Here is a 21,172-nt window from a genome sequence, read left to right on the forward strand (position 1 = left end):
TCTGTATAATATACCTAATTTAAAGACGCACAATTATTACTGTAACCAGCTTCGCAACGCAACCGTGTTCGTTTGATAAGTTCATTCAAAACACATCTGTATAGCAGACATTAACCAGACAGGTTCAGCAAAACTGACACCGCCGTGCGGTTCCACATTTTAAGTCTTTCGTGTTATGCGTTTTCATAAGATACAATTTGCTTGATTTCCTTCAAACAAAAATATGGTGCTAATGCTCAAAAGAGGACTGCGTTTATCTCATAAATACTATTTTAAATCCCTCGGCAGTCCACAGTTGTATTAATACATTCATTGATATTTTTTATAGAACATCAGCACCTCATACGTTGGTCTGTGGCAGGTGTTCCTCTGACAGCATTTACTCCTTTGATCACCTCTCAGCATCTGATTGGTGCATACAAAAAGGGCCATCTTCTCCATAGAAACGGGACTCTTGCCCATCTAATGAAATTCAAATCAAGGTCTAAAAATACTGTCCTGCATTCAGGTTAAACAAAAGGCTTGCAAGAAAACTGAAACCAATAGTAATTAAGCAAATCATTTGAGATTCATTTGCAATGAGGGGAATGAGAGATTGGACAGAAAATTTTTCCCCATGTTGATTACTTGAAAAAACTCATGCTGAAACATAAGCCTGGTGGGGACTTGCAATTTAAAAAATTTTTTTGGAATGGTGAATCTGCAAAAACATTCACCCGTAAGTTTCACTGGTTATGGCCCCACATACTGCTCTTTATTTTCAAGGGAACAAAAATCCTCCCAGAATACATTCTTAAGGCTGGTCAGATGTGGAATAAAACTCAAGAAAACAACTTGTACAAAACCTAAAACATTTTTTTTGATTGTATGATTGTACCAATGGTGGATAGCATAGGACAGGCTCTGAATGAATTGTCAAATTTTGATGATGGCCTTCCCAATGTTGTCCCCCTTCAGCATCCCCATGAAGGCAGCTGGCATGTTCTCAAAGCCGGTGGTGATGTGCTCCTGGCACTTCAGCTTCCCCTGCAAGACCCAGTTTAACGCTGATCATCTTTGTTCGATCAGTGCCAAGAACCACATTCTCATTTCACGTACTGAAGGCAGTGGATAATTAATGCACAAAAAAAAGAACACTTAGTGTAGTGCAAATCCTGACCATCATCACCATGATTGGGCTGCATTCGCATTACTTCATGCATCCTGTTCTTTTTAAAGAAGTTTGTTCTCAGAAGCTTGCTAATAACACTATAACATTAAAAGTCAGGTTAAAAAAGTAAATTAATGGAAATGTTGATAGTTTTGCTGCTTAGCTTACCTCTTTCATCCACGATATCAGCCGCGGGAGAGATTCCGCACTCTTATGCTCCCATCGACCGACAAGAAATCCTTCCATTTTCAGCTGCTTGAATACCATATGTTGCTGTAAAAAAGGACCTGGGAGCATTTGAAGAAGTTATCCATTAACATCTACACACAACTTCACAACTTCCTAAAAAGAGCCATTGCAGGACAACCACATTTTTGTTTAAACTGCATTACAACTCCTTTTGTAATCATATTTTATTACATATACATTTCTAGAAAAGGGTAGCCTGAACAGAACAGCTGTTGTTTAGGACTGAACCTCACCTTACAATATTTTTCTGCTGTTTTACTTCAGTGACTAATTGCTCATTTTTAGATTTTGACTGCTTTGTGACAATATATGCAGTGCAGCTTGTCCTTTGCCAAAAAGGTATTACTGATGCCCTCTAGTGTTTGGGAAAATGGTAATCATTCTGGATGGATGATTCTAGGAAAATGCACGTTTTGCCTAATATGAAAGCCACTTTACTATGAGTGTAAAAATGTCCTTAGTCTCATTGTGGCCAGTATAACCCTTTCTGTCACAAAGAGGCTCTTTACTGAACAGCTGTTTGGAATGAATGAATGAAGGTAAACCTTTAAAAAAAATTTTTTTTTTAAAACAACTTTCTGAACTTTTATTTATTCCCCAGTTTGGAATGTTCAATTGAAGTTGTAAACCTGCCTCAGTGCAGCACTGTTTGTTTTGGGGGGGGGGGGGCATCAGACTATCAGACTATGCTTTCTGAGCAAAAATCTCAGTTTTGAGAAGGCCTCTGTTTGGAAGGCGGTACTTCAGAAACATAATTTTAGGCCTTTTATAACTGTCCATGTGTGATTCTCTATATAATATATGATGTAATGATATATCCAGAGTACTTTATTGAAGAGGGTTAAAATAAAGGGTGTGTCTTTTTTGTCAAATGTCTCAACATTGCTGATTTGTTCTCATTGTGTCATTTGGACTATTTGAATATTTTGTGGATCAATCAGGGACAGTTTGCATCAATACCGAGTTACAGCACACAACTGAGAGAACCATACCCGTTTGGGGAGTGGTGTCATTGTACAGGGAAATGCTCCCACACACAGCAATCCGACCAAACTGCTTCATCTGAGGAATGGCCACACTAGAGAATGGTCCCCCAACCTTAATGGTAAAATAAATGGATAAGAAACAATTGAGGCTGCCAGACAAGCATAATAGTTAGTGTGACAAGGCATTGCTGTTGAGCTTTTTGAATGTTAATTTTTGGTGCATTAAGCACAACAAAAATATGTGTCTCTTCAGGCCTGTCGTATCAGGGTGAACTGTACCAAAGTATCTCGTCTCTTTGGTCTCTAGTACCAAAGTACTCAATTAAATTTATGTGGCTAATGTCAAAGCAGACGAAATACTCTGAACTTACATTATCAAAGTAGCAATCATATCCATCTGGGGAGGCAGCTCTCAAAGCCTCTTCCAATGAGGTCACAGTCTTGTAGTTGAAAGCATGATCAAACCCAAGCTCTTTCAGGTATGACACCTTGGCATCAGTTCCAGCACAACCAACCACTTTACAGCCCTAAAGAAAGTCAAATAGAGTGGTTAAAACAAACAGGTAAACAACCAAGAGCATGCGAAGACATCTACTAATTTGTTAACCAAATATAGCACATTCAACCCTACCAAGACCCCGATCTAAAAAACAAAATAAAATCACTAATTTGGAAGAGATTGTCATGCATGGTTTTGTCTGGGAAATACCCTCAATTAAGTCTAAAATTAAGAAAAGACAAATCATCATTAATTCAGTACTGTACATTTACACTTTCTGTTTATATGCGCATTTAATACTGTGGTTACAGCTAAGCGAGACAGCTGTGCCCACCTTGATTTTGGCAATCTGTCCGACCACAGACCCAACAGCACCCGCCGCAGCATTCACCAGAACCATTTCGCCTGGTTGAATTTGGCACACTTCCTCCAAACCATACAGAGCGGTCAACCTGAAATGCAAGAAACGTACTGCTTCATCACCATCGGACTCAGCACCATAACACAGCTCTACAGGCAGAACATCAGATCCGTGAACCTTTTCCATTTTTGTAAAGAGATGACGCAAAGCTATTTAGATGAGTGCAAAATGAAAGTTCATTTTTTAATTCAATAAACATTTATAGGGCTGCCATTCTCAAGGTTGATATGGTCAATGGTTCATTCTAAATGCAGAACAGCGGTTTTCCACTTGGGGTTAGTGCCATTAGCCGCCTTGCTAAACTGAACACATCACGGCTAACACTAGCTCGCAGAACTGGTGTTTATACATTACCCAGGCATGCCGATGGTTCCCAGGGCCAGGGACATTGGGCAGTCCTGAGGCCAGTCTGACAGTAACCGTGTAATATCTGTACCATCCGAGAGAGTGTGAGTCCTCCAGCCATGTCTGGTAACCACGTGGGACCCAACCGGGAAGCTGGGGTTTTTACTCTGGATCACCCTGCAATGCAACAAACCTGATTGGTCACAAGTGCTGATCCTTGACCGTGGGTTTCAAACTTTCCTTCACAGTGAACAGTCTCATTGCTGCTTTGACCAATATCTTCTTCTCAAATGTGTTCTCAATGTGTTCAGATGGCACTCACCACTTGTAACTGAACCACAAACTTGGACAAAACACAACCAATTCATTTGGCTTTGCTACTGAAAAAAGCCTAGGCAAACTACAGAGGAACAAGGTGACATTTGTACAATCCATTCGTTTGAAGAAGTGCATAATGGCATAATATCTTGCCATATTTACAATGGAAGAGTTGCCACCTCTACAGTTTAACATGCATTTGAAAAGAAAACTTATGCTTTCGCTTGTCAATGGGGCCTCTGGGTTTGTCTTTTCTCCTTGTGAATGTAGTGGGACAGATGGCAAAACAAGATGTGCATTTTCTCAAGAAAAAAAGTAATATGTGCTGCCTTGAATAAACAAATTATTTTATTTGGAAAATTATGAGAAAGCACAATATTGTGTCAACAAAAGAAACAGCAAGCACAATGTGCCCCTTATTGTCATTGCTTAAATAGCGTCTTACTTGGCAACTTGAGTCCCGATCATCACATCACCTTCTTTCATGCGTACTCTGCTGTATGGCCTATGAAATGAAATGCATTATTCATAAGTCACATTAGCGCCAGTTTACTGGCAGTGCAAATATACCAGTGGAAGCTGTACTTGCCATTTCAGATGCTCCTACATGAACTGGGAGATCATGAGTTAATCTGGAGATTTTAAGAATTCGTGCAGTTCCTGTAGTACAGGCTGTTGCCAGTTTTTTCCCATTGAAATGGTCCTTAAATGACCGCCCTGTGCCTGAGGACCTCAAATATTAGCTTGCTGTGTCAAACACAGCAAGCCTTTATAAATTCAGAAACCCATTATAAGCTGCAATGACAATATCCATTTAACACACTAGTACACAGACGCTTAACCTACAGTACACCAGCATACAAATATTTAATCATTAGAAGACCCCAATATTACCAGTGATGTGAAAACCAGACAAGCTTTATTTTTTTATGAAAATATTGGTAGTCAAGTGTTAATTTTTTGGGTGTTGCAAAAGTTAAATTTATTAAGCATGAAAATGAAAGCTTTTCTTTTTGGTGAGAGGGAACATCCTTTCCATTTAGTAGAGGGCCCTATTGGACCACAGTTCCCAGTTGAGAATAGCTGCTGCAGCCAAAATGAATATCCTCTCTCCCTGGTTTTCCAATAGCTCCAAATACACACCTCATGTAAGGATCAACGCTGAGAAAAACAGCCTCGAGAAGAACCTCTGAAATAGACAAAATTTAGCCTGTTAAGCTCTTATTTAGCGGACTCTCTCTTACGACATGGGGCAAAATACATTAACCCCGTACATTTCATTTAGCATGCAAGTGGCAAAATCAAAAGACGTATTTGTCAACAACCTGTCCAATAGCAGTTCTAAAAAGCCATCGCAAATTCTGAAGGTCAGTGAAGTGACCAGTACCTCCATCTTTGGGCTCGGGGACCTGTTGCACTCGGAGCTCAAAGTCACTGTCCTTGGGGAAGCCCTCAAAGTGTTTCCGAAGAATCCAGGTCTTTGCTTGAACCATTGTACGTTGCTTCACACAGCTGAGAAGGTATGGAAAGAAAATAAGGTTAATATTACAAGTTGTAGCCAAAGAATACATTTGTTATCTATAACTTGCTTCTACAAGGAAACAGCTCCTTGAAAACAATTGAGTCAATTTAATTTTAAGTGAAATAAATAAACCTTTACTGTAGTAAAAATGTTTACATTGATATTATTAAATCAAACATTTGTGAAATGTGAATTCCAGGAAAATTTTATCTTAAAATAAGGCAGTTTGAAAAGAATAGAATTTCTCCAGTCACTCCTATTGGTCTAGGCTTGCACCGTATTCCCCAGAATGGATGTCATTGTTGATAGTGAAAACAGAAATGTGGTGATAATTCATTTAAATCATTCTGTAACCACAAAAAAACTAGCAACCCGGTAACAACCCGACAAATAAATGGGTGAGGATAACATGGTTGCAAGTTTCGGCTAAAAAATGGACTGCTGCACAGTGCAAACATAACTTAATATATGTTTAATGCTTCTGACACAATGTGATATTGTAATCACTTGATAATCATTTAACTTATACCTATAGCCTACGTAGTCCACAACAAAAACAGATAGAAACAGCGGGTAAATCGCGGCGACGCTGATGTTGGCTGTATGGTCATGCACCTGAACTGAGGAGCATTAATGGTGTGGACTGAGTGGTTATATGATTTTGCTGCCACGTTAGACAACTGGACTTTGTTCATACGTCTAACTCCAATCGCCTTACCATTAAAATGACTTTTATATGTCGATAGTAGCTGTCTGTGTAATTACTGAATTGCTACTCAATGGTTCACTGAGTGATTAAGTTATAACAGGGTTCATACACTTTTTCACCAATTATTTTCAATGACTTTTCCATGACTTCTCCACAACCTTTAACTGAATTTCCATGACCAAAACAAATTACTTTATCTCAGCGGGACGATTTAAAATTATTTATTGCAACACTAAGTAAAATTAGGTCTGCATCTGAAACATATGGTGCCTCTCTAAAACAAACACCAGACAGACACACTTAGATACATTCTCTCATATTTTAATTCGAATAGTTTAACATTTTTGTCAATGTCTCAAACAGGGCTCGCAATTGCGACCGTTTTGGTCGCATATGCTCCAGAAATGTAATCTGTGCGACCTCGAAATATAATTGGGAGCATTTGTGCGAGTGCAAATAATTGTTCTGGTACGACCTTTTTTTTTTTCTTTTTCCAGTCGAACGTCTCTTTCTCTGTACATTCGCTAGTTAGTACAGTCAGTATGTCCCTTGTGAGCTGACGGTGACCCTTCTAACAAATCGTGAGCTTGACATTCTTACCTTTAACGCTGATTTTAAATTGGTTAATATTAGCCTTCCCTTTCGCTGCACTCCACGCGACACAGAGAGCTAACGCGTTAACTAATGTTACCTGAAGACAAAAGTTTATGTTCAATTTATTAGCGTTATCGAAAGCTGAAAACGTGAAGCGAACATTTTTTTTGAAACGTTAACGTAGTGTTTTTTGTAGCGACCCAGGTTGAAACAGCTAATTTCTCCGATGCAGTTTACTGGCGGTTGATTTAATTAGCGGTATTAAAGCAGCACGGCGAAGCAGCACGGCGCGACGCGTAGCGTGTCTCCACTGGTTCCGTTTGTGTCGCGCAAAGGCTTGCTTAAAGCTCTATATTCTTAGTAGCTCTCGCAGTCTGCAGTGGGATTACATCGTGTATTTCACGTTTGTTCACGACTGTTGATTATGGGTTAAGTGAATACTTGGCGAGAGACCTTTTTCAGTTTGTTAATTTGGTAATATTTCGTTAACTCATGTAAATACGTGAGAAAGTAAACGCTTTCAAGAATTACCATAAGCTTAAATCGCAACGTAGCCTGCATAATACTCCACCTCAAACTGTATTAATTTATTTGCTTGGTTAACAAGCGTGCCAATTTCATGAAGAATATGTGATGATCATAATAATAATAATAAATAATCCGTAATCAACCATTGGGAATTCCCGTGTCGTCTTGTCATTCACGTCAATACATGTAGCCTACAGGATCAGATTTAGTAAAATCAGCTAATCATCAAAAAGATGAACACCACAACGCCATGAACACCGTAAACTTTGAAGTACAAGTGCAATAAAGGCTTGCACCTATTTTATAAATGAAGTTGTAAGCATTTTCATCGGCAAGACCACTAAATAATCTGATTTTCTAAAACTCTGTGGATTATCTGATTTTTATTAACAAGCCCTTTTTGAAAGCACGGCATCGGATAAATCAAATAGGCTGAGCAACGGTTGGTTAAAAACTACCTTCCAACACTCGAGCTAACAAACCGCTGCTCGGTGCATTCACTTCTACATCATTCAATAGACTACGTCTTTCTGTGGTGTATTTTCAAATTTACCCACCCCCTCCACAAAATAAGATAGCGAAACGAAGTTTGCCTTTTCTCCAGGTTCCAGTTTTTTTTTCTGCAAGGACAATACAAAAACGAAAAGGCTTGTATTTTTTAGCTGCTTATAAAATATCTGGTGTTTATCTGGTTTTATCTTGTTCTCCACTACTGCAAGAGGGAACTAGGGACACACCCCCAGTAATATAAGGATGAAATATAAATCAGAGCATGTATACCTAGCATTTTAGAGCATATTTCTGTGTATAAACAGGCCATCGTGACGCACGACAAGCCGAAAAAATAGAACAGAAGCGAAAAACTACGCTTCAGATCGCTTGTGTCGCGCGAGCTTCGCAGCCGGTTCGCGACGCGTTCGCATCTGGTGGAGACGACGTCGCCCGCTGCCGTTGTAATAACGGTACTTCAACTACGCTTCAGTTACGCGCATAATACGCGCGTAGTGCGCTCGCGGTCGATACGCGTGCGGTGGGTGCCCGGCTTTAACACTCAATTCCCTGAAGAGTCGACACATTTTAGGCGTGACAGTTTAACTGTTACTTGTAAACCGTACTGTTATATTGTCGTTTTTTATCAATAAAAAACTATTGCATATATTGTTGGTGCTCCTTACATTTTGGTGGGTGCTCCTAACTTTTTGAAGTTGGGAGCACCAGTGCTACCAAGTTAAAAAGTTAATTTCGAGCCCTGATATATTATTGAAGCTGCACTTCCCTGGCATATTGTCGGCACAGTAGGGCCTACGTTTACCAACAGCTACATTAGCAGAAGCGTGCCTGTAAACAGACTGAGCCAGACCGAATTAACTTCTCACACCACCAAAATACCGCGAAGGTTACGTGCCAATTTACGTTTTATTACTATACATACTATTTTTATGATTGGATTAATTAGTAATTATATTTTATGCAACTTTAGCTATATTTACATTACTTTTCCAAAACTTTTCAAAAAATATTATTTTCCATAACTTTTCCAGGGCCTGGAAATTGCATTTTAAATTTCAATGACCAGGTTTTTCATGACCGTGAACCCTGTTATAACAGAGGTGCCGTCTCCGAAAAGACTCGATGTGGGTGAATGTTTTTCTTTTAGCCCAGCAAAAAAACGCACATTTTTAAAAATTTATTTTGGCTAACGTTACACTCCATTGCATTGGTTGAAGAAAAGGAAGTGCAGCGTGCACCACTTCGCACGCAACAGAAATGCTCAATAGCCTACCACATAGTTACTTAACCATTTATTCTCAGATTTAGATTTAGTAGTCTAACCCTAACCCTAACCTCGTATCGTTGAATACATGTATTCCTTAACGGGTAAAGTCAATTTGGGAATTGTGTGAAGCTTACTTGTGCCCGTTTCCAGTAACCGCTCGTATGTCCAGTGCACTTCCAGGCTGTGCCAGCGAGCGACAGCGTTGCCAGACCCCTCCCACAAAATGTCGCCAGACGCGCAATAAAGAAGTCTCAGTAACTATTTAGTGGCGGGGTGTAATTTTACTAAGTCTGGTGCAACCATGTCTCATCTTTATGTGTGATTTTTAAAAAAGTATTTTGATATACAGAAAAATAAATGAATCACGAATGCACTAATGAATATTATATTATTATTATTTTAGCAGACAAATCACCCGACAATATCTAACCAGTGGTGTATTTTTTACAGTCTCTGTGGTGAATTGAAACAACCAGCGCGTGCGCATCAGCGATCAGCAGCGGCTTTCGGCCAGTGTTGCCAGATTGGGTGGATTCCCGCCGAATTGGGCCTGCATAGACAGACAGCACTACACCACTACAAATCAGGCGTGGGACTTTTCCCTTCGCCTGATAAAGGCTGATACATCGCGGGAGAAATTGTAGAATCGGTTCTACTCGGCTGAGATTTCATTTGGCATTTACAGAGGAATTACCCGAAGCATGTGTTTATTTAGGCCTATTCACGGACACCTGCATGCATTAATCTGAAGCAAGAAGAAGCGTTTGCCACAGTTTTAATTTGTTCGTATGGTCGGTAAAGTGTGCATATGCTGTTTTGAATATTCTGGGGGGAAAAGAACACATTCAAGATGAGCCGATTTGGTTTATTATTATTATTATTATTATTATTATTATTATTATTATTATTATTATTATTTCTCCTCAGCCTATTCCTCCGCCGTCATTGCACCTGCAACCTGTCAATTAGTGGCTGCATTTATTTGCATCGTGCTACTATATGCAACTATTATACTGTTATATAAAGATGTCTTTTATCTGTTAACACATGATAGTGAGCCTAGAAAAGATAGACATACTACTAAACGCAAAGCCTAAGTGTTTTTCACTGCTGTGTCTTTGAAATTATATATATATATATATATATATATATATATATATATATATATATATATATATATATATATATATATATATGTAAATGACAAATGCTTCCATACAGGTACTGCATGATACAGTTAAGCAATTAACATTATATCTTGCTCTGTAGCATGTATAAAAATGCTGAGCAAGCCCAGTTGATCTTGATTTTGGATCAAGATGGCAAAATGAAAAGATCTATGAGACTATGAAAGAGGGTTCATTGTTGGGGCACAGGTGGCAGGAGCTTCATTCACAAAAACTGCTCAACTGGCTGCTTTTTCAATAGGAACAGTGACTAAAGTGACGTCTGCATTTAGATTTATGCAAAAACCATAGGCACTGGTCTACAGCAGAGATGTGGAAAAAAGTGATATGGTCAGATCAGTCATCCTTCACCATGTTCTCGACAAGTGGGCATGTGCATGTGTGGTGTACACTAAGAGATCGGTAGGACTGAATGCTTGACCTCTGCAGTGACGGTCCGGAGGCTCTGTTATGCTGTGGGGGCATTTTCCTGGCATGGTTTGGGTCCACTTGTCCCCTAAGAGGGAAGGGTCACTGCAAATCAATACAAAGTTATTCTGCGCAATCAGCTTTATCCTATGATGAAGCATTTATATCCTGATGGGAGTGGTCTCTTCCAGGATGATAATGCCTCCATCCTCAGTGGCACGAGGGGCCATCGTGGTTTGATGAGTATTATAATGATGTGAATTGTATGCTATGGCCTTCACCAGTCAACCCAAATGAACACCTATGGGAGATTTTGGACATGTTTGACAGCACTCTCCACCACCATCATCAAAACACCAAATGAGCTTTTGGAAGAATGGTGTTCCATCCCTCCAGTAGAGTTCAGAATCTATGCCAAATACACACTGAAGCTGTTCTGGCAGCCAGTGGTGGCCCAACACCTAAGAAAATTTATGTTCGTTTTTTATTTATATATATATATATATATATATATCCAACGCGTGTATTTTATGTATTGTATGTTTTTTTTTTTCTTAAAATTTAGGCAAAAGATTGTGCGCGTTAACTATTTTCAAATCTGGCAGAATAGACTGCACGTTTGAGGCCGTCGGGGCGCGGAACAACGGATACTAAGCAGACCGACAATTGGAAATTGGCACTAGGAGTCAGGACGCTGTGTGTGCCAGATCTGGAGGTAATATCTCAAACGTATATCAACGTTGTTCGTTGGTAGTTCACGAATGGTTTTAAACTAAACTAGTCCTAAAGCTGACCGTTGCCACATGTGAATTAGCCAGCTGTAACTGTAATTAACTAGCTCGGCAGCCAGGGCTTGGTGACTAACCGTTACCTTGACTTAGCTAACTAACGTTATAATTCAGGCGGCTCTTTTTTCACTTCGATCAGAGCGAACTAGTCAGCTGAATCAAGCTAGCTTACCGAAGTTTGTGTAGTGGTTGTTTGTGTTGCACAATAACTCATGAGCTGATCTGACGTCTGAAAACTTCACGAATTAAGTATCGTCAGCAATTCATCGTTTTCTAGCGTCATAAAGATGTTTTACAGTCATTAGCTACTGCGAGCTAACCTTAGCTAGCCGGTTAACTAGCTAGTTAGCTAGACTCAGCTTCCTTACAGTGGTTGGCTTTTACTGATGGTATCAAATAACCAGGAGTTTTAAGTAGCTAATGGACCCCCCTGTTCTGCCTGTCCACGTCTATTTTCAACATCGACCCTCTTTCAGGGAAAGTTCAACAGTGTGTGCCAGTATAATGCAAGAATATTAAGCTGCATGTCAACACGATAAAAAAAGTCCTCAAATCGTAAATAAGATTTGTCACTAACATCAATGACTTTACTGTCTGTTGTTGATATATATTGCTAGGATATGTGGGACTGACTGGACACCTTCCCCTTGGTATTTTCTTCACATGCATATACATGTAATTTTTATAACTTCACCCCTGTGTGGGGGTGAAGTTGGATGGGGGTCAGTTTGTGGAGGCGGCGGTGAGACTGGGCTACCAGATTGTTGGACACTCCCCGAACACTAGTAGTTCCAGCGCCTCTGCTGCAACAGTGCGCTCTCCCTGGGGAAGGCATGCTCCTTCTGGGCTCTACAGGACTCCGGGAAACACCTCCTGGATGAGGCTCCGCTCGGGGAGGCGCTGAAGGCCTGCTGGGTCACCCCGGTGCAGGTGGCCTCTTCGCAGCTGGTGGAGGCAGATGTGGTGCGGCTGGAGGAGGAGCTTCAGGCCCTGCACGGGGAGAAGAAGCTGAAGACGCGGCAGCAGAATTGACCCAGCCGCAGCTCCTCCGGCCCCGGCTTAGGAGTGCGGGAACAGGGCCGGCCTGCAATGGATCACCCAGACCCTGTGTGGGAAGGCCAAGGTGAGGACCCGGCTGCTGCCGTCTGTATCTGCACGTCACTCATCCTCCATCCTCCACCCCGCAAACTCCCACCCATCACGGCTTCATGCCTCGTTTCCTTCCCTGCTGTTTATTGACACAATAAACCGAGCATCAAGACTTTATTATGATGGAATAATTTGGATACTGGGTTGTTATGCTTTCTTGAATTTTCTGTACAACAGTAAACGTGCTAGGAATCGATTTGGAATCGAGCACATTAAGAGATTACTCGATCTGTGAAATGATTGAAGATCACCATCCCTAGAATTTTTATTGCAGCTTTGTTGAACCAAAAATAAATCTTGCTTTTTAGCGACCCCCTCTGTTGAAAACGGAAGTTGCTGGGTCATAGGGGTATTAAACTTTTCATTTTTTAATCGTGCTTTAATGTAAATTATCCATCAGGATCAGGGGTTGACGTAAGTGGCATGCAAGTACACTTGCTTTTTGATGCTTTTTGTCAGGACATAAAATAGCCTCGCATTTTAGTCCTTTTGCCTTGCATGCTTACTTGTGTGCTTCTCATGTTAACCCCTGATCGGGATAAAAATAATTTTTAGTCACATTTCTCATATTTGTCTTAATTTTATGTAAACAAACTGATTATAAAAGTGTACTGTATGTAGATCTTAAAAGCCATATTGAAGAAAAAAACAACATTAACTTGAACATTCAACTAGACTGTATTCAAGTTCCAGTAACATGTACCTACGCTAGTTATCTCTCTTTGCCTTGGTTTGCCGTCTTGCGGACATAAGACATAATTGACATAGCCTGAGAGTTGATGAAATTCTGGCACATAATTTAACCTTTAAAATTGTATTGTATATTTGAATGTATTAGAACAAAAGTGTTTTTTTTTTTAGAAGGAATATTGAAACGCCAATTTTGACGGCTCTATCACTCTCCGTCTCTTTCCATCCCTCTGTCTGTCTGTCTGTCTGTCTTCCTTCCTTCTCTTCTTCTTTCCTTCCTTCAGGGGCTGAGGGACATTCGCAGGACCTGGAGGCTGAGCTCAACAGCCTGAATAATTTAAAGAAGGACATGGTGGGGGAGATCCGGGGTGAGAGGGCCCAGCTGGAGCGGGGCCGCACCCTGAAGAGGGAGCGCGATCTCCACGTCTGCTGTCACCTGGACGACAGGCTGCCGAAGAGGGCGGTGCAGGGCCTGGAGGGCTGTGGGAGGCGGGAGCGCTCGCAGAGACCCCGCGGCGTGCCAGGGGCACGGACCGGCTCGTATGTTTTCTTTTTTTGGAGGGGGACCCTCCTGTCACAGCGCACAGAGGGGAGCATGGGAGTGCCCCCTGAAGAGTTTCGGCTGCTTGACGTCAGCACTTCTGGAGGAACTACGCAGTCTGTTTCCTCTCCAGTGGGCTCTCTCATACGCATGCACGCACACACCCTGCCTCCACTGGGCTGTGGGACGTGGGCTCAGGTTTGGTGTGCATGGGCTGAGTAGCCGATGGTCAGGCGGATGCGATAATGACCATCGCATGAAGGTTTTAAGCAGGTTGCCTCTGGTTTTAATGGAAGTCCAGCAGGTCCAACAGATTGTCCCAAGAGATTAGTAAGGCTGCTGTGTTTTTCCACAGAAAGCGCTTTATTTCAGTCTTCCCTCAGGGAGAGCTGTCTGCCCCCGCTTAGCAAAGGAACCTGTCGCCTCGGTGCTAAGCTGTGGCCTCATGCCTCAGCTGCGCATGTTCACACGCTGCGACTCCTCGTCTGCGCAGGCGGCCTGAGAGGACCGGAGATGGAGCACCGCAGCCGGGCTGGACGGCCCCTGTCCGCGTCTGCGCAGAGGATCCTGGCTGCGCTGAGGGCCCAGCACGCAGACAGAGGGGCCCTGCGCAGACGGAGTGAGTCTTTCAGTCTCCCCCGCAGTCTCGTGCCAGTCTGTGCGTGTGAGCGTCCTGAGCTTGTGAGGCCCCCCCCCAGCCTGTTCTTTGTCAATGAGTCAAACGTTGTGCAACACATACAGGGCGCTCAAACAATGGTAATGCTGAAAAAACAAGGAGAATATTAATGTGACCTTCGTCTTTTAGAAAAAGAAAAGAGGTTGGTTATGGTGCTGTACGTAATTGTCAGTCCTACAGTGTGGACTTCTGTAAAAGTACCATAGATTTTTTTTTAGTTAAGTACTTCATTTATGGTTTTTGCTGTAATTATTCACACAAGATTGGTAGCCCATAAAGTACGACAGGTAATTTGGTGATTTGACAAGTAGGACTTGACATGGTAAAATAATTTTTGTTGTTTTTTGGAGCTTCAAATGAGCGCATTCCTGTGACCCAACACCTTGCAAGTGTTTTTGTTTCATTTTCTCTGATACCGTAACATTAAAAAGGGTTTCCCTCTGTGCTGCCCAGCTGGTTGTGTGCTGGTTGGTGCGCACACTTGCATCTCAGCATATGGCGGTCTGTGCAGTTGGCACGGAAGAGAGGCGAGGGTTAGGGTGGCCTCAGCAGTGATTCTGACACGCCATCCCTGCCCCGCTACATCCCCCTTAGAGTACCGCCCCTTATTTCTGTTTGGATCCTTTCAGATGCCAGAACCTTCAGGATCTACAGGATTCCTACCCATCCTTTTCATTGAGTTTGAACTAGTGTTGATTACTCCAGAGAGAAGGTGTTAGAGTGAGACTTTATGACTGAAGAGGGTGGAGGGAGGGGTAGACATTTTGTCTGGAGGAAAAGGAGGGGTGTGGTGAAAGGAAGATTCTGGTTGGTCGCAGGGTGTGTGGACACTCTGCTCAACAGTCATCCACGCTTTCATTTAACCTGAGCTGATGTGTTTGACATTAGGGTGTGCCGTGGGCAGGTGAAGCCAAAATCCTGTTTAGGAGATTTATGTGTGTACAGTGCTGGAAACTCCTAATGCTTTTCCGGGTGAGTTATGGTTGGTGTTGAAATATTTGTGTACAGATCATTGTTACTGTGTATAGGGCCCTGGTACTATGTGTGTGCAGGGCTCTGGTACTCTGTACAGGGCATTAGTACTGTGTGTGTACAGGGCTCTGGTACTCTGTGTAGGGCATTGGTACTGTGTGTGTACAGGGCTCTGGTACTCTGTACAGGGCATTAGTACTGTGTGTGTACAGCGCTCTGGTACTCTGTGTAGGGCATTGGTACTGTGTGTGTACAGGGCTCTGGTACTCTGTGTAGGGCATTAGTACTGTGTGTGTACAGCGCTCTGGTACTCTGTGTAGGGCATTGGTACTGTGTGTGTACAGCGCTCTGGTACTCTGTGTAGGGCATTGGTACTGTGTGTGTACAGCGCTCTGGTACTCTGTGTAGGGCATTGGTACTGTGTGTGTACAGGGCTCTGGTACTCTGTACAGGGCATTAGTACTGTGTGTGTACAGGGCTATGGTACTCTGTGTAGGGCATTGGTACTGTGTGTGTACAGGGCTATGGTACTCTGTGTAGGGCATTGGTACTGTGTGTGTACAGCGCTCTGGTACTCTGTGTAGGGCATTGGTACTGTGTGTGTACAGGGCTCTGGTACTCTGTGTAGGGCATTGGTACTGTGTGTGTGCAGGGCTCTGGTACTCTGTACAGGGCATTAGTACTGTGTGTGTACAGGGCTATGGTACTCTGTACAGGGCATTAGTACTGTGTGTGTACAGGGCTCTGGTACTCTGCACAGGGCATTAGTTGTGTGTGTACAGCACTCTGGTGACTCTGTGAGGGCATTGGTACTGTGTGTGTACAGGGCTCTAGGTACTCTGTAAGGGCATTGGTACTGTGTGTGTACAGGGCTCTGGTACTCTGTGTAGGGCATTGGTACTGTGTGTGTACAGGGCTCTGGTACTCTGTGTAGGGCATTGGTACTGTGTGTGTACAGGGCTCTGGTACTCTGTGTAGGGCATTGGTACTGTGTGTGTACAGGGCTCTGGTACTCTGCACAGGGCATTAGTACTGTGTGTGTACAGGGCTCTGGTACTCTGCACAGGGCATTAGTACTGTGTGTGTACAGCACTCTGGTACTCTGTGTAGGGCATTGGTACTGTGTGTGTACAGGGCTCTGGTACTCTGTACAGGGCATTGGTACTGTGTGTGTACAGGGCTCTGGTACTCTGTACAGGGCATTAGTACTGTGTGTGTACAGCACTCTGGTACTCTGTGTAGGGCATTGGTACTGTGTGTGTACAGGGCTCTGGCGATTGACCTCAGTGTAGCACCGAATCCACAGGGTCTGTGCCTTCAGCAGGAGAAACAGGAGGAGCTGTGCTGAGGCGAATTCAGGAGGAGGGCAGCTGGAGCAGAACACAGCAGGGCTCAACCACAGGGGATCAGAGAGGAGCTGGCAGGTGTGTGTGTGTGTGTGTGTGGGGGCGGGGGGGGCTAGTAGAGGAGATGGGATATGGGACACAAATCTGGGGAGGAGGGTTTATTAGGAGGAGGTTGATAGTTTATGGGACTTGAAGAGGTGGGATTTCCTCTTGTTTTTAGTCAGTATTGTGGTACCGTTAGGGACCAGGATTGGGGTAGAGGAGGGAACGATCCCCTGTAGACAGCTTCTGCTGTGTTTCAGATCGTGGTCCAGGGGTCACCTCGGGGATCACCTGCAGGTGGAGGGGATCAGGGACCGGCCTTCTCTACCTCCTTACGCACATATCCCGGAGCTGAGCTGGAACAGGTGAGCCTCCTGCTCCTCGGATCAGGGCCCTGAGTAGAGCAGGATCAGCCATCTCCCCGGAGCCCGGTACTGACCCTGAGCAGCAGGTCAATGCAGGGCCTTTTACCAGCTCACATCCTCACACTCACAGCCCCCCCTCACGCTGCTCACATCCTCACACTCACAGCCTCCTTCACGCTGCTCACATCCTCACACTCACAGCCCCCGTCACGCTGCTCACATCCTCACACTCACAGCCCCCCCTCACGCTGCTCACATCCTCACACTCACAGCCTCCTTCACGCTGCTCACATCCTCAGCCCCCCCTCACGCTGCTCACACACTCACAGCCCCCCCTCACGCTGCTCACATCCTCACACTCACAGTCCCCCCCCACACTGCTCACACACTCACAGCCCCCCTCACGCTGCTCACATCCTCACACTCACAGTCCCCCCACACTGCTCACACACTCACAGCCCCCCTCACGCTGCTCACATCCTCACACTCACAGCCCCCCCACACTGCTCACACACTCACAGCCCCCCTCACGCTGCTCACATCCTCACACTCTCAGCCCCCCCACACTGCTCACATCCTCACACTCACAGCCCCCCTCACGCTGCTCACATCCTCACACTCTCAGTCCCCCCCCCACACTGCTCACACACTCACAGCCCCCTCCGCTGCTCACATCCTCACACTCACAGTCCCCCCACCTGCTCACACACTCACAGCCCCCCTCACGCTGCTCACATCCTCACACTCACAGTCCCCCACACTGCTCACCACTCACAGCCCCCTCACGCTGCTCACATCCTCACACTCCAGCCCCCCACACTGCTCACACACTCACAGCCCCCTCACCTGCTCACATCCTCACACTCTCAGCCCCCCCCACACTGCTCACATCCTCACACTCACAGCCCCCCTCACGCTGCTCACATCCTCACACTCTCCAGTCCCCCCACACTGCTCACACACTCACAGCCCCCTCACGCTGCTCACATCCCCACACTCACAGCCCCCCCACCTGCTACCACACTCACAGCCCCGCTCACGCTGCTCACATCCTCACACTCTCAGCCCCCCCACACTGCTCACATCCTCACCTCACAGCCCCCCTCACGCTGCTCACATCCTCACACTCTCAGTCCCCCCCACACTGCTCACACACTCACAGCCCCCCCTCACACTGCTCACACCCTCACACTCACAGTCCCCCATTCCCCTCAGGCTGCTCACGTCCTCACAGAACAGACCTCTTAATCAAGGTCAAAATCGATTTTAATGTGCCTATTTTGTTCTGTTAACAGGCAAACAGAATAGATTTTACCTTGTGTGTGTGTGTGTGTGTGTGTTTAAGATTTGCACTGGTAAATAAGGCTGCTGCCAAAACGTCAGGAACCCATTTACTTGCTCATCATAGTAAAAAAACGTGTCTAAAGAAAATAGTCACAACAACATAATAACCATTATGAAATCTATTTTTGACATAATGGATGACGTAGCTTTTTCCTCTGCTTGATTTGCCTCAAAAGGATTTTTCTCACACCATGCCCTCATGGAAAAAAACATATACCACAAAAAATACACTGTATACAGAAGTATATGGACACCCAGTGAAGGCAAATGGTAATGCTACAGCATTCAGTTACATTCTAGATGATCATGTACTACCCCAACAGTCTGGGGAAGGCCCTTTCCTGTTTCAGCATGACAATGCCCCCTGGCACACCACGAGGTTCACATAGAAATGTTTTTGTCAAGAACGGTGTGGTAGAACTTGAATAACTTGCATAGAGCCCTGACCTCATCCCCATCCAACACCTTTGGGATCAGTTGGAAATCAGTTGGCTCTCTGCAACAGTACTCCAACATTTAGTATACGACCATTCCCAGTAGAGTAAAAGGTGTTATAGCAGCAAAGGGTGGACCAACTCCTTATTAGTGCCCACAATGAATGATGTGTTGCCCATAGTGAATGAGGATGTCAGGTTTCTACACATTTCTGGCCATGTAGTGTCTGAAGATGTGAAACTTATTTCCACTTTCACATGTTGCAATATATGTGCAATCACATATCATCATATATCTGGCAAAAAATCATATTGTGGTGCTAGTTTTACCAAATATCATGAAAAATGAGCAGTAACTTTTACTTAGCTTAATTCAAGGCCACGCTGGATTTAAGATTAAAATAGTGTTATGGATTGGGTGGGGCATAATGAACCCTTTCCTTGTGTCCCTGCAGCAGGAATGGAGGGCGGGCCCCAGCAGTCGGTGCTCCCCTTTCACCCCAGGGGCCCCCAGAGGATGAGGGTGGGATCAGGGGCAATGGGGCGGGTCCTGAAAGGGAGAGTGGGGCCAGGCAGCTGCTGCTTCAGTCTGACATCATCAACATGGGAGGGGCTCAGGCTAGCGGCCACGGGGAGAGGGAGGGGCCGTGCAGAGTGGCAGGCCGAGAGGAGCCAGTGCTGGGGGCCCTGAACCACCCAGTATGCCAGGCAGGGCCTCAGGGTGGACGGAGGCAGTTTGGGAGACTGCTGCTACCGCCGTGGAACCGCGTGTCAAAGGAAGGGGAGCAGGCAGGGCGGGGCAAAGAGGGGGCGGAGTCTGAAAAGGGGCTTGCCAAAGCGCTGGGGGACGGACAGATCAGGAGCTTTGGAAGAGGGTCGTGGCCTGCGAGAGAGGCGGCATTCCGGTTGCTTGGAGACAGCGTAACGCAGGGAGGTGATTGGGTTGGGTGGGGACGCGGTGAGATGCTCCGCTTTGGGCGGTCCCTGCAGAGGGATGACGTGGTCGAGGATGCAGAAGAGAGGCGCTGCAGAAATGGTGCGGTGTTAGGGATGCAGCCAGCAGTGCAGGGGGGATTCCAGGTGACCTCGCCCTCTGGGTGGGAGGCCGCCCCTACAGAGATAGAGTGCTTCAGGAACCCCTCCTGGAGCGACACTGGAGCAGGGGACCAGCTAGCGATCTATAGGGAGGAGGACAGACTGAGTCCATTTAGGCACACTGTGCAACAGGAGGACCATTTGGTGTGCTATAGGGAGGAACAGGCGGGAGGCTATAGGGAGGAACAGGCGGGAGGCTACAGGGAGGAACAGGCCAGAGGCTACAGGGAGGAACAGGCCAGAGGCTACAGGGAGAAACAGCCAAGAGCCTACGGGGAGGAACAGGCCGGAGGCTGCAGGGAGGAACAGGCGGGAGGCTCCAGGGAGGAACAGGCCGGAGGCTGCAGGGAGGAACAGGTGGGAGGCTACAGGGAGGAACATGCAGGAGGGTACAGGGAGGAACATGCAGGAGGGTACAGGGAGGAACAGGCGGGAGGCTCCAGGGAGGAACAGGCGGGAGGCTCCAAGGAGGAACAGGCGGGAGGCTACAGGGGGGAACAGGCGGGAGGCTCCAAGGAGGAACAGGCGGGAGGCTACAGGGAGGAACAGGCCGGAAGTTACGGGGCAGAACAGGCGGGAGGCTCCAAGGAGGAACAGGCGGGAGGCTACAGGGGGGAACAGGCGGGAGGCTCCAAGGAGGAACAGACGGGAGGCTACAGGGAGGAACAGGCCGGAAGTTACGGGGCAGAACAGGCGGGAGGCTCCAGGGAGGAACAGGCCGCAGGTTCCAGGGAGGACCAGGCGGGAGGCTGCAGGGAGGAACAGGCGGGAGGCTACAGAGACTCTGAGAGGGATCCACACTCTGAGTATCAGGACAACAGAGAATACACAGGTGAGTGCAGCATACAAACTGTCCAAAAGGACACATTCATAGCCTTTCTGTTCCTGTCATTATGTACTGTAGTTTGGAGGAGCTGGAAAAAGCTCAAAGCATCATGACTGGCTTTGACTACATACGATGATAACTGAGCATCCTTCAGATGAATGTATCAATGCACAGCATTCCTATATGAGAACATGGGCGAAGGGACGATATA

The 21,172-nt window shown here is 45.3% G+C and overlaps 2 protein-coding genes across 2 annotated transcripts in view; one reads left to right on the plus strand and one right to left on the minus strand.

The window, feature by feature from the left end:
• Positions 1-732: 732 nt before the first annotated feature.
• Positions 733-9,391, minus strand: LOC135259372 (prostaglandin reductase 1-like). Its single transcript, XM_064343727.1, has 10 exons — positions 9,233-9,391; positions 5,356-5,480; positions 5,112-5,157; positions 4,414-4,473; positions 3,660-3,827; positions 3,219-3,336; positions 2,757-2,912; positions 2,392-2,497; positions 1,319-1,437; positions 733-1,026 (listed from the first exon to the last, which is right to left on the minus strand). The coding sequence occupies exons 2-10, from the start codon at positions 5,459-5,461 to the stop codon at positions 916-918; spliced, it is 990 nt and encodes a 329-aa protein (XP_064199797.1). The 5' UTR covers positions 5,462-5,480; positions 9,233-9,391; the 3' UTR covers positions 733-915.
• Positions 9,392-11,322: 1,931 nt separating this feature from the next.
• Positions 11,323-21,172, plus strand: part of poln (polymerase (DNA directed) nu) — a 90,310-nt gene continuing 80,460 nt past the window's right edge. The window contains exons 1-5 of the mRNA XM_064343736.1: positions 11,323-11,408; positions 14,355-14,480; positions 16,816-16,933; positions 17,158-17,262; positions 19,496-20,967. Coding sequence (XP_064199806.1) covers positions 14,375-14,480; positions 16,816-16,933; positions 17,158-17,262; positions 19,496-20,967 — 1,801 coding nt within the window. The 5' untranslated portion in view covers positions 11,323-11,408; positions 14,355-14,374. The remainder of the gene's footprint in view (positions 11,409-14,354; positions 14,481-16,815; positions 16,934-17,157; positions 17,263-19,495; positions 20,968-21,172) is intronic.

The sequence above is a fragment of the Anguilla rostrata genome, chromosome 7 (assembly GCF_018555375.3).
Source record: "Anguilla rostrata isolate EN2019 chromosome 7, ASM1855537v3, whole genome shotgun sequence".
NCBI lineage: Eukaryota > Metazoa > Chordata > Actinopteri > Anguilliformes > Anguillidae > Anguilla > Anguilla rostrata.